At 47.4% G+C, this 13,793-nt stretch overlaps 1 protein-coding gene across 1 annotated transcript in view; it reads right to left on the bottom strand.

Annotated features, from left to right (window-relative positions):
* The window catches only part of GALNT12 (polypeptide N-acetylgalactosaminyltransferase 12), a 48,511-nt gene that overhangs the window by 5,022 nt on the left and 29,696 nt on the right, over positions 1-13,793 (bottom strand). The window contains exons 7-8 of the mRNA XM_039329327.1: positions 13,022-13,153; positions 1,072-1,185 (exon numbers count right to left, since the gene is read on the bottom strand). Of these exons, the coding sequence (XP_039185261.1) occupies positions 1,072-1,185; positions 13,022-13,153 (246 nt within the window). The remainder of the gene's footprint in view (positions 1-1,071; positions 1,186-13,021; positions 13,154-13,793) is intronic.

Genomic DNA, 13,793 nt, shown 5'->3' with positions numbered 1-13,793 from the left:
TGCCACCCAGAATATACAGTATGTGTTGCTGCATTCTGGATCAGTTGAAATTTCCAGGTAATTTTCAAGGGCAGCTTCATGAACAATGCATTGCAGTAATCTAAACAAGAAGTGACTAATCATGAGTGATAATAAACAGCCCCCCCCCAATCCAGGAATGGGTGGCACTGGTGCCCCAGGTGATTTTATGCAAAGGGTCTCCTAGCCACAGCCATCTTCTTTAAGAAGGCCTAGGAAAACCCCCAAGTTAGACACTAATTCTGTTTGGGAGAATGCACCCCATCAAGAGTTAAAGATGACAACTCTCCAGATTCAGGAGACTCAAAAACCCAAAGTGACTCCATCTTGTTAGGCTTTCTGTGCTTGTGCTGGGTCAGATCCATGGTTGCCACAAATTCCCACTCTAGCCCAGTAAAGGCAGGTTGAATTTCCCAAAAACTATCAGTCGAGGGAACTCCATTACTATTTCAACCATAGAATCTGACTCAGGCAAAAATGCTACTACACCACAGCAAGGGAGGGAGGTAAACAGCAGCCCCCAACTGGGCTTCTTAGAGCCCAATTTCATAAACAGGACCTCACACCCTCTTATGTCTTAGGCCGCATCATTAAACTCTATTAGAAACACCCAGAAGGTAACAATCACACCCCTATCTTTATCTTCAAGTATTTTTACAATTATTTACTTTACTAAGTGAAAAATCCTCTTTAAAATAGTATTTCTTTCAGAAATAATTGTTCTGTATTTGTATTCTGACTATCACTGCTATTGTTTTGTGAAATGCTGGCTTCAGTAATTGTCAGACTTCTCAAGTGGATCTTAGGGACAGAACTTATAAGAACCTAATCAAATCCATTAAGAACCTTAGTCCAAACTCCCAATACATGTGCACACCCAGAATATTCCTTGAACTTCTATATAATTCTGGAAAGGATTATGATGCAAGACTAGGTTTAATATGGGTGTTTATGCTCAAAACTGAAACGCTTTAGTATAGTTAGGAGAAATAGCAGGACCGTGCATTTAATAGAACTATTATCTGACACTTGAATAGAAAGTTAATACCTTACCTGATTTTGTCCCATGCCATGACATGGATATAATATGACTTTGTATCCTGTTAATTCATGCTCGCTGGGAGGATTGTAATCAAAGCAATAATTTGCCATTCCTCTATTCTTCAGCTAAGAGGCAACAAAAGGCCATTAAAATATATCATCTCATAATCCAAACATCCCACCAGTTAGTGTGTGTGTGTGTGTGTGTGTGTGTGTGTGAGAGAGAGAGAGAGAGAGAGAGAGAGAGGAGGTTCCCAATACAACTGCCTACTGAAATGCTGTAAATAATTATTGTACAATCTGTTTATTCTAATTCTAGGCTTATTATACAATAATTGATGATGATGATGATGATGATGATGAAACACAACTGTATGCTCATTGAGAATGTATTCATGTCTTAGGCAATACTTTGCTAGTAAAGAATTGTGCTATAAACACAGCATTTCCCACTAAAAACCACTGCAGCATGAGCTGATCTTTTATTTATAGTGAACTCAAAATGTCAGTCCCAAGTGTTACATAAAAGCAAGAAAATTTTCCCTTCAAGGAAATTTACGGTATGATCATCAGCACAGAATTTCACAACACAAGAACCTGCCAAGAATTGATAAAACCTGTACAGAAAAGGAACAATAATGCCCGGAGAAGAGCCTACCAGCAAAATGAAAGACAGCCTTAAAAACATGGATGGTGACCTCGACACACAGCAACAGAAAACAGGCAAACGTAGCCAGTTACATAGCATGCAACTAAATTTGATCAGCTGGACTAATTTTGACTTAGGGAAAATTGAAGTATTGTAAATGTGTAAAGTATTGTCCTGAAGGTTGCTTTTCCAAAGGCAATTGGACTTCCTTTGTTTTTTTCCTTGAAAATATTTCACTTCTCATCCAAGAAACTTCTTTAGTTCTGATTGAATGGTGGGGAATGGAAGGATTTATATTCTTTGCAGTCATCTGGTCATTAGCACTCTGAAACTCGGTTTATTTATTTATTTATTTATTAGTAAAATTTATATGCCACCCAATCCCTAGGGACTCAGGGCGGCGTACAAAGTTAAAACAACAAGTATAACAATTAAAAATGAATACATTCACACAGCATGTCCCAATCGAATCCCGGCCCCCCTGGGGACATCATCCCAAGGCCTGCCTGAACAAGAGAGTTTTAATAGCTTTCTTGAAGGCCGGCAAGGTGGGAGTAGTTCGAATCTCAGGGGGAAGTTGATGCCACCACGTCGGAGCCACCACAGAAAAGGCCCTTCCCCGAGGGCCTGCCAGCCGACATTGTCTGGCCGATGGGACCTGAAGGAGGCCCAATCTGTGGGACCTCACCGGTCTCTGGGAACTATGCGGCAATATGCGGTCCTGTAAGTAACCTGGTCCTAAGCCATGAAGGGCTTTAAAGGTGACAACCAACACCTTGAATTGCATCCGGAAACCCACAGGAAGCCAGTGCAGCTCGCGGAGGATAGGTGACACGTGGGTGTACCTTGGTGCACCCACAATCGCTCTCGCGGCTGCATTCTGAACCAACTGCAGCCTCCGAACACTCTTCAAGGGTAGCCCCATGTAGAGCGCATTACAGTAGTCCAGTCTTGAGGTGACAAGGGCATGAGTAACCGTGAGTAGAGCCTCCCGGTCCAAATAAGGCCGCAACTAGTGCACCAGGCGAACCTGGGCAAAGGTCCCCCTGGCCACAGCCGATAGATGTTGTTCCAAATTTAGCTGTGAGTCCAGGAGGACACCCAAGTTGCGTGCCTGTACTGAGGGAGGTAAATTCCCCCCCCCCAGGACTAATGATGGACCATCAGAAAGACCCTTAGGGGGCAAGACCCAGAGCCACTCGGTCTTGTCAGGGTTGAGTCTAAGCCTGTTCACCCCCATCCAGACCCTCACATCTTCCAGGCTCCGGCACATCACGTCGACTGCTTCACTGAAAGGACACGGGGTGGAGATATATAATTGGGTATCATCCGCATACTGATGATACCTCACCCCGTGTCGCCGAATGATCTCACCCAGCGGTTTCATGTAGATGTTAAAAAGGAGGGGGGACAGGACAGAGCCCTGAGGCACCCCATAATCGAGGCGCCTAGGGGTCGATCTCTGTCCGCCCGCCAACACCGACTGTGACCTGTCAGAGAGGTAGGAGGAGAACCACCGCAATACGGTGCCGCCCACCCCCACCTCTCCGAGACAACGCAGAAGGATACCATGATCGATGGTATCGAAAGCCGCTGAAAGGTCAAGAAGCACCAAGATAGAGGAATGACCCCTATCCCGGGCTCGCCAGAGGTCATTGGTCAGTGCAACCAAAGCAGTCTCAGTGCTGTAGCCGGGCCTGAAGCCAGATTGAAAAGGGTCCAGATAATTCATTTCATCCAAGGATCGCAAGAGTTGGGACGCCACCACCTTCTCTACAACCTTCCCCACAAAGGGGAGGTTGGAGACAGGACGAAAGTTCTTCAAAACAGCTGGGTCCAGGGAAGGCTTCTTGAGGAGGGGCCTCACCACCGCTTCCTTCAAAGGTTGCGGGAAAGACCCCTCCATCAAAGAGGCGTTGATTATCTCCTGGAGCCAGCCTCGTGTCACCTCCCTACTGGCAGAAACCAGCCAGGAGGGGCACGGGTCCAATAAACAGGTGGCGGCATTCATCGCCCTCACGGCCTTGTCCACTTCATCAGGGGTCACAGGCTCAAACTCACTCCAGATAACATGACTAAGACCAGCCCCCGGCATCTCAGCTGGCACTGCCCAGTCGGAGTCCAGGTCCCTCTGAATCTGAGTGATTTTGTCCAAAAGAAACTGAACAATCTCCTCAGCTCTCCCTTGCAAGGGTTCCTCCGCCTCCTCCACTTTAAGAAGGGAGCGGGTCACCCTAAACAGGGCGGCCGGGCGAAATTCTGCGGACGCAATAAGTGCGGAAAAGTGAACACACTTTGCCACCTTTATCGCCACTAAATAAGTCCTAAGATAGGCTCTTAATAGTGATCGGTCAGATTCAGAGTTGTTAAGAGTTGTGCAAAGAATATAAATCCTTCCATTCCCCACCATTTAGTCAGAACTGAAGAAGCTTCTTAGATGAGAAGCAAAACGTTTTCAAGGAAAAACCTAAGAAAGTCCAGTTGCTTTTTGGAAAGTACCTTTGGGGCAACCATGACATGGATTGTTGAAAATCTCCATAGACATAAGCGAAGTACTGCTCACTCACTGATGGTCCAGATTTTCTTTTCCTATGCATTAATCATTTAGACAGGGATACACATGAAATAACATTTAAAACATAATACTAATAGACAAGGATTCCCAGGTAAGGAACACAGAGGTGTTGCAGTGTAGTGGGAGAGGTCAGGGGAGGCCTGGTGCAGGCCACACATGAATGGGGAGGGTACTGCAGTGTGGCAGGAGTTCAGGGAAGCAGGAAAGAGGGTGCGGATGAATTCATATGTGCAATCATGAAGAGGCTGGGGAAAGAATATGCTGTGGCTTGGGGCGTCTAGTCACATTGTGGTTCTGGGATTGAAAAGAAGCCCCCGACCCAAAGCAAGAAGCCTCAGATACTTTGAGAAGCCTCAGACACCCCAACCCCATCCCAGCAGCATGGCACCAAACTGCCATGCCCCAGCAAGTCTCAGCAATATGGCCCAAAGTCACCATGCCCAGGAAGCACAAAGAGGCTTCTTGGTGTACTGTGGCTGGTTGTACTTGTGGCTAGGATCTGGTTGTTTGCTGCTGAAAATAGGTTGCTGCACTAGGCTGGGAACCAAAAGTCATTTTTATTCTTCCCAATCCAACAAAAAGCCAAATAGAAGATTATGTGAGGGGAGTTTGGGCTCTGTTGTGTCTTCCTTGTCAACAAGACAACTATCTAAAAACAAGCAGTGCAGGACCAAATAAAGAGAAAAATCTGTCTCTTATTAGAGAGGCAGCTGGGCAGCAGTTCAGAATGCTGTCAGTTATTCAATTCTGAAGCCCCTCCTCCTAGTCACATGACCCAGAGTGGAGCTGCCTGAAAAGAATCCAGAAAGCATGCTCTATATCAGGGTTCTTTGAAGTGGTCACTAGCCTCTGAAAGGTTAGGTAGGATTATCCAAAGAGCTGATTTTGTTATCTATTTAATTATCGACAGTAATATTACTTAAAATAGTATTTATTAAATTATTTTCATATAATCAATGTTTAGGGGTCAATGAACAATCTGAAACTTCATGAAGGGTCCATAAGCTAAAAGGTTTGGGGACTGCTACTCTATTTTTTCTCCCAACTTTAGGGTTAGATTGTACTTTTATGTGAATCTACCAATTATTACCACCACCTTCATTTAGAATTTATATACCCTAAAGCCATTCTAAAACAACAATTACAATTATTATCTCAATCGAGATCCATTACAAAGGGATGCTGACTTACCTAAGGCTTCCTAACATGCTAATGGCAGAAGTGAAATTGTACCTGGGGACTTTTTGACTCCCTCACACTGTCTTTGCTATTGTCAGGATTTATTAATTAATTTATATTTATTTTCATTTATTTCTACCATCATAATGGGAAAGAAAAAGAAACGAAACATAATTTTTTGTTAAGCACTCACGATAAAAACTTTCCCAAAAAATCAGTACAGTATATAGACCAGGGGTAGTCAACCTTGGCTCTTTTATGACTCGTGGACTTCAACTCCCAGAATTCCTGAGCCAGCTAAGCTGGCTCAGGAATTCTGGGAGTTGAAGTCCACGAGTCATAAAAGAGCCAAGGTTGACTACCCCTGATATGGACCAACAAACTTTCCACACCGTTTTTGGCAAACCAACATATAGGCACTGAAAAAAATGACTTATAACCATTTTTCACATTTATGACTATTGCAGCATCCCCATGGTCAGGTGATCAAAATTTGGACTCTTGACAACTGGCATGTATTTATGGCAACAGCAGCGCCCTGGGGTCCTGTGATCACCTTTTGCAACCTTCTGACAAACAAAGTCAATGGGAAGGGGCGTTGGTCTTACCTGAACGCCTTTTCTCAGTACGGAGATGGATAATCCATGGATGGGTTTTCTCTGTCTGCCTGCTCTTGAGACCAAGTAGCCAAAGCTTGACACGCCCCCACTTCCTGTGGAGTCCATTCTTAACGAGGGCGAATTGGCTGATGATTGACGAGGTATTGGCTCTCAGCTCCCTACTAGCGGCCTGCTGGCCTTGGGGTGGGTGTGGATTATCCATCTCCGTACTGAGAAAAGGCGTTCAGGTAAGACCAACGCCCCTTCTCCAGTACAGGAGATGGATAATCCATGGATGGGACGTACCAAAGCCTCACTGTCCCAAGGGGTGGGAAACAGATAAGGCCGGTAGATTGATCTCTGAGACAACTTGCTGGAGGACCCTCCTACCAAAGGAGGCATCCGCCGATGCAAAGCGGTCTATCTTGTAGTGTCGTATAAACGGGGAAGGCGAGGACCATGTCGCGGCCCTGCAAACTTCCTCGATTGACGCCTGGGTAGCCCATGCCGCCGAAGTTGCAGCGCTTCGGGTGGAATGGGCTGTGAGATGACTTGGGGGCGGCAGGGATGATACATTGTAAGCTTCTGCGATACAGCTTCGGATCCACCTTCCAATGGTGCCCGCGGAAACTTTCCGCCCCAAGGTGCCCGCTTGGAAGGACACAAATAGGGCCTCCGATTTGCGGAAGGGTTCTGTACGCTTTATATAACGCCGCAAGGCTCTGCGGACGTCCAATGTATGCCACTGCCGCTCCCGGTCATGTGTTGGATTTGGACAGAAGTTTGGGAGAATTACTTCCTGTGTCCTGTGAAAGAGTGAATTCACCTTCGGTATGAAGGCAGGATCTAACCTAAGGACCACCCTGTCCTTGTGGAAAATGCATAGGTCGTTTCTGACTGACAGTGCGGCCAGTTCCGAAATTCGTCTGGCCGATGTGATGGCAATCAGGAACGCCACCTTTAGCGACAGGTGTCGCAAGGAAACGGTCGCCAATGGTTCAAATGGTGACCGAGTGAGTGCGTGAAGGACTCGCGGTAGTTCCCAGGACGGGTACCTGTGAATTACTGGAGGTCTGGTGTTATAGGCGCCCTTGATAAAGGCGCGGATCCTGGGGTGGTGAGCTAAGGGAACCGAATCCGTGCAGGTGAGGAGGGTGGACAAGGCCGCCACTTGCCTGCGGATGGTCGCGGGGGCGAGGCCTCTGTCTAGTCCCTCCAAGAGGTAATCTACTATCTGAGGGATGTAGAGTTTGTGTAAGTCAAACTGCCGTTCCCTGCACCAAAGGCAAAAATTTTTCCAAGTGGAGTCATAAATGCGGTTTGTTGCCGGACGGCGTGAAGCTTGAATTATGGTAATGGCCCCGGGAGAGAATAGTTCCTGTGCCATTATCTGGCGCTCAAGTGCCAGGCGGTCAGTTGTAACCATTGGGGTTCCGGGTGACTGATGGTTCCCTGGTGTAGGGACACTTGATGAGGGGGAATGTTCCATGGGGGCGACTGAGACAGGTTCATCAGGTCGGCGAACCACGGTCTCTGTGGCCAATATGGTGCTACTAGGATCACTTCTGCCCGCTCCTGAATCAGCTTTCGGATGACCGCCGGTATGAGTGGTAGTGGGGGAAAGGCATAAAGCAGACCCTGAGGCCACTGAGTTCTCAGAGCGTCCGTCCCCTCTGCTCGCGGGTTGAAGTAACGAGAGTAAAATCTGGGGAGCTGGGCATTGTCTGATGATGCGAACAGATCGAGGATCGGGTACCCGAACTTGCGGGAGATGTCTAGGAACAAGTTCGGGTGTAGCCCCCACTCCGAAGGGTCCACTGTGGTGCGGCTTAGGAAGTCCGCTTGCTGGTTGTTGACCCCCGATATGTGTTCCGCTTTTAGTGACTTCAGATTGGGCTCTACCCAGCTGAATAGGAGTCGTGACTCTGTCATCAGGGTTTTTGATCTGGTCCCCCCCTGCCGATTGATGTGCGCCTTGGCTGCTACGTTGTCTGTTAGGACTAGAACGTGGTGGCCTCTGATTCTGTCTTTGAATTGTTGCAAGGCTAGGTGGATAGCCCTGAGTTCTAGCCAGTTGATGTTGTTTCTCAGATCCGTGGCGGACCAACGTCCCTGTACAAACTGGGAGTCCAGATGGGCTCCCCAACCATACAGACTGGCGTCTGTAGTGATGGTAACTCTGACTGGTTCCTTGAAGGGTGACCCCTTGGTCACGGCCCGAGAGCACCACCAGCGTAGCGCCCTGCGGATTTGTGCCGTGACCCTGACTAGGTGGTTGGATGCGCTGGTGTTCTGCCGTTGGTACGGGAGCAGAAACCACTGTAGTTCCCGTAGGTGGAGCCTGGCCCAGGGTACAATGGCTATGGCCGATACCATCTTGCCCAATAATTGGGAAAGTGTTAGTATCGGAACTGAACGTTGCCTGTGAACCCAGCGAGCCAGTTCCCTGATGCCGGCCACCCGGTCTTGGGAGAGATAGACCATACAGTTGGTTGTGTCTATCATGGCCCCCAGATGCAGCAGCCTGGACGAGGGAACTGTCTGGCTCTTCTGAAAGTTTACTGAGAATCCGTGTAATTGGAGGACGCGAATGACGGTCCTTACGTCCGCCTGAGCTGTCTGTAGGGATGTTGCTTGGATTAGTATGTCGTCTAGGTAACATTGGACGCGTATTGGGATTTTTCTCAGTTTGGCGGCTACCGCTGCTAGTATCTTGGTAAATACCCTGGGTGCCGAAGATAGACCGAAGGGGAGAGCTCTGTATTGGAAGTGTTTTCCCCCGTAACAGAAACGTAGGAACCGGCGGTGGTTTGGGTGGATGGGGATGTGAAGGTAGGCTTCCGTGAGGTCTATCGATGCCAGGAAGTCTCCTTCTCTGATGCTTCCCAGGATGGACTGAAGGGATTGCATCTTGAATTTTTTGTATGTGATGTAGCGGTTGAGGTTTTTTAGGTCCAGGATTGCCCTCCATCCTCCTGAAGTCTTTGGAACCACAAAGAGGATGGAGTAAAATCCTCTGCCTCTGTATTCCGCTGGGACCGGTTCTATTGCTTGAATGTCCAACAGGTGTTGGATGGCCTCCTGCATGAGTTTGCGTTTGGTGGGGTTCCTGGAGACCGAGCAGTTGATGAGTCGGTCTGGGGGTGTGACCAGGAACTCCAGGGACAGCCCGGACTGGATGGTTTGTAGTACCCAGTTGTCCGTGGAGGTCTGCTCCCACTGGTGGAAGAAGTGAGCTAGTCTTCCTCCAATGGGTAGGTCTATGTAGGAGTCATTTTGTCTTCCGGTACGGACGACCCGTTCCACGAAAGGGTCGTCTCGACTGGTTTTGTTGTCTGGGCTGGAACCCCGGTCTGTCGTAGGGGCGGCCGTACGGTTTGTTCTGCCTGGGAGTGAATGGCTTGGGTGCCTGACTGATAGGCGTGGTTGTCGGTTGACGAAAGGACTGCCTACGAAAGTAAGGTGTGGTACGTTTGTCTGACCTTTTGTTCAAGTGTGCCATGACCTTCCGCTTGTCTTTGTTCTCTACAAGATAGGGGTCCAAGGCCTCCCCAAACAGACCGTTGCTTGAGTAAGGGGCGGTCGCTAGCCGCCACTTAGCCTTGGTGTCAGCTTGCCAGTGTTTTAGCCATAGCATTCTCCTGGCAATTATGTTGGATGCTATGGATCTGGATGAAAAAATGGCCGATTGGAACGTTGCGTCTGCAGCGTATTCCGTGGCTGCTACCATCTTAGCCAGGTCCTGGTGTGTTCGTATGTCCTCCATAGGAACTATGGTTTGTAGTTGTTGCAACCAGATGAGGGTGGCCCGGACAAAAAAGGAGGCCGAGGTGGCTGCTTTGATGGCCCATGCCGCTGTCTGGTGGGTTTTGCGAAAGGCTTGTTCCCACTTTTTGTCATCTGCCTTAAGGGCCTCCACTAGGTCCCCAGCCATGGCTGTCTGGGAGACCAAGGGGGTCCAGGCTTCATCTACTTTAGGAATTTCTAAGGCCTCATTGAGGTCTGTGGCAGTGCTGTATAATTTTTTGTCCGTACCACTCACTGATGGGAAGGAAGCGGGAGAGTCCCATGGCTTCTTGATCCCTTTCAGGAAAATGGCGGGGCAAGGTATATGGTGTTGCGTTGTCACCTTTTCTAAGAATACGGGTCTGGATGTGGTGGCCGGTGTCGCTTGCGGCTGAGAAAACTGATCCGTCCCCATGTCCGCAATGGCTGTGGCCTTGCGTAGTATCGTGAGGAAGCGGTTGGGATTAAATAATCCCCCTGAGGGGGGCTCAGGGGGAAGTTCCTCATCCTCTGACATAGAGATCCCAGGTTGATCCTCCTCTTGTGGTGAAGAATAACCACTCATGGAGGACTGGGCCGGGGAGACGGGTTCCTGAATGCCTGAGGACTCTGAGGGGAGTTCCGAGTGTGGCATGGCTGAGATGGAGGGCCCCTGGTCGTGGTGGGCGGAGCGCTGTGCTAGGGCTCGGTCCACCACTTTGGTTAATAGGGCCTCTAGCCGTCCATCTGCCCAGATGTCCCCTATGTCATTACCTTTGGGTGTGGTGACCGCAGGTGGAGAGTTGGACTCAGTGGTTGTGCCTGCCGCCGTGGTTGTTTGTTGGGCTGATGTAGATGGCGGGTCCAGTGGTTGCGGTGTTCCTGGAATGGACCACGCGCTCTGGGTTGATGTGGATGGACCCAATGGTAATTCCATCTCGGTGGCCGCCATTTGAACCAATTCCAATTGGGCCTGCCTCTGCGCTCTGGAGAACTCCTTCTCCAGGGCCTGGTGCCTACGGCTGGCTTGCTTTTCCGCCAACTTGGAGGGCCTCTTGAGCGAGTGTTTTGTCTTCGCTTTGCACTTGCCTGCCGCCTTCTGGTCAGAAGGTGTGTTGCAGCCGTAATTGGGAGGTGGAGGGGTCGTGCTCATGGATTGAGGCAACGAGGGTCCCTCCATTCCGCTTGAGCAGTCCCAGAAAAACTGAGAAGACGCTCAGGCAGGCAAGTATTGGCGGGAGCGAAATTGGAACAAGTACCAGGACTGTTCCCCTGATCACCCGACCACAACAAAAATATTCTCTCTGGGCTAAGGTCACGGTAGCTGAGGGAGGTACCGAAGGCACGTTTGGAACCACTCTTTGGGTTCCGCCCGGAGGCCTTAGGTGACCAGGCAACGTGCACCAGTAGAAAAAGGAAAAGGGAGGCAAAAAAATATCAGTGGTGACCTCAAAAGGGTCTGTAGGCCTGACTTAATACACAGCAGGTATCAAATGGCGGTCACCTAGAGCGGAATTTATTCTTATTAATACTATTACTATTATACTAATAATAGGAACAACAATAATAGTAAAATAATAATAATAATAACAACAACAACAATAATGGTGATGATGATAATATTGTGTGTTCTGTCTTTAGGCCTGTTGGCCCTGCAGTCGCTTAATTTTTAGCTTTAAAAAAAAATTTTTTTTTAATTATTATTATTATTATTATTATTTTTAAATTTATGTATCTATTTTTATTATTATTATATTTTGTCCTATTATTATATGTGTGTATCGGGGGTGGAGCGCTGGTTGTGTGCTCCTATTCCGCCTCTATCAGTGATTCCAGATATGATGTAGAGCTTCCTTAAGCTTGGTTTGCCTTTCTCTGGCAAGAGATGGCAGCCACAGCTCGTTTCTCCCTGAAAAAGGGCTTTGCAGATCCCAGGAGGGTTCTCTAGCCTCCGTTTCTTGGTTGGCTTACTCCCTTCCTGTGCTTCGTTTCCCTCTGAAGATAAGCTCCGCAGCCTCCCAGAAGCTGCTTGTGCCCGGGGATTTAAATTTGGCGCGCTGTGACGTTTTAAGGTAATCCCAGCCAGGGATTGCCTTTGTTGTCTGAAAACGGCAACTAAAATGGCACCCGCGGTTGCCCTGGGCTGCTAGGGAATCTCCGATGATCCGAATTCAAGTTTGAATCCGGACCTGGAGATTGTTATTTTTTCCCCCCAATTTGAGGAAAAAATCCCTTGGAAGGTTGGGGAGAAAAGCTCAGCAAGTGGTCTCTGCTGATGCCTTTTTCCCCCCCTTTTCCACCTCCAGAGCCCTGGGGCTGACTGGGATCCGTGGGGAGTTTTCCCCCCCCACACCCCCTTTTTCAATTTTAATATAGGATCAGGGATGATCCCAAGGAAAACTTAGTGGTTGGGGAAAAGGTTCAGCAAGTAGTCTCTGCTGATGCCTTCTTCCCCCCCTTTTCACCCCCCAGAGCCCTGGGGCTGGCTGATATCTGTGGGGAAATTTCCCTCCCCACCAATCCCCTTTTTAATTTTAGGTTTGAGATCAGGACTGATCCCCAGAAAATTTTGTGGTTAAATTCCTATAGGTGGAAAATATTTTTTTTTTTTTTGGGAAGGGGAAGCCAATTATCAAGGGATAATCAATCAATGGATTTCTTGTCTAACCTGATAAGCTGAGAGCCACGCCAAAACGAGTCTTCTCCGAGCAGAGACCAAGTTAAGAATGGACTCCACAGGAAGTGGGGGCGTGTCAAGCTTTGGCTACTTGGTCTCAAGAGCAGGCAGACAGAGAAAACCCATCCATGGATTATCCATCTCCTGTACTGGAGAAAGCCAGGTTCACTTATCAACCGTGTCACCAACTTAACAACTACAGTTGTTTCACTTAGCAACCATAGCAAGAAGGGTTGTAAAGTGGAGTAAAATTAACAACTGTCTTCCTTAGCAACAGAAATTTTGTGCTCAATTGTGGTTAAAAGTTGATGACTACCTTACCTTTTCTATTGTACCAGCTTGAGCGACTCTGCAAAACCCCGAATACTGTTTTCCTCAGTACGTTTGGGAGGCTAAAATCCATCTACCCAGTAATACTATTTGCAATTCTCAGGACTGTTTGTTCAAGTAATTCTACTGTCTATCTTGAAACAGTGTGAAGGCTTGGAAATTCTCTTTTCAAGAAGGGTTTCACTTACCATCCCAAAGAAGCCAGGTCTGTCCTCGGGGACATGAAGTTCAGGATAAATATTCTCTAAGTACCATTTAAAATCCTTGCACCTGAGCTTCTCTCGAAGCAGCTTTCTTTCTGTCACATCTCCATAGGGTTCCTAAAATGAAATCCCAGAGTAAAACCTCCATAGAAAACAAGTTATATACAGTATTCCAAATAAAATCCTAATACAGTGAAATTTGCTTTGAGTATCTCACACTTAGGCAACTTATAAATTATTAAGATGAAGATAGCCCACTAGCTCTATGTTAAATAAATTACCCAAGTCAGCAGTTATTTGAATAAATACATCAGCATTAAGTTTTGGCCCCCAGGATTTCAGTTACTAGAATTATAATATTCCTATCCAATTATTTATGTTACTGTGCATGCTTTTCATTAAAAAAAGCCTATCATTTTTCAGGCTTCCAAGTGAGCATTAAAAATAATGATGCTGAAAGCATTTGATTCATGATGCAACTCATAAGGCAGGCATAATTTTTTTCCAATGTGCAAAAATCTGAAAAACAACAGGCTACTTTACTTTAATGAAAAGTATTAAAGTAGGGCATCCTATATTAGTAGGGCATCCTAGTGTGAGGTCTGCAGAACGCCCGAAACATTTTCTATACATAAACAGCCTTGTTATTCACAAGGAATATTCTAGTTCAAATGGGCAACATTTTAACATATGTATTCCTCTGGAATATTACAACCTCAGTTGAAAAGACTAATAACTTTTCAATCAATGTCCAGTA

Source organism: Crotalus tigris, unplaced genomic scaffold (assembly GCF_016545835.1).
Source record: "Crotalus tigris isolate CLP2741 ecotype Arizona unplaced genomic scaffold, ASM1654583v1 scf7180000024391.5723578, whole genome shotgun sequence".
In the NCBI taxonomy this organism is placed as follows: domain Eukaryota; kingdom Metazoa; phylum Chordata; class Lepidosauria; order Squamata; family Viperidae; genus Crotalus; species Crotalus tigris.
This window is presented reverse-complemented; position numbering and strand designations above follow the sequence as displayed.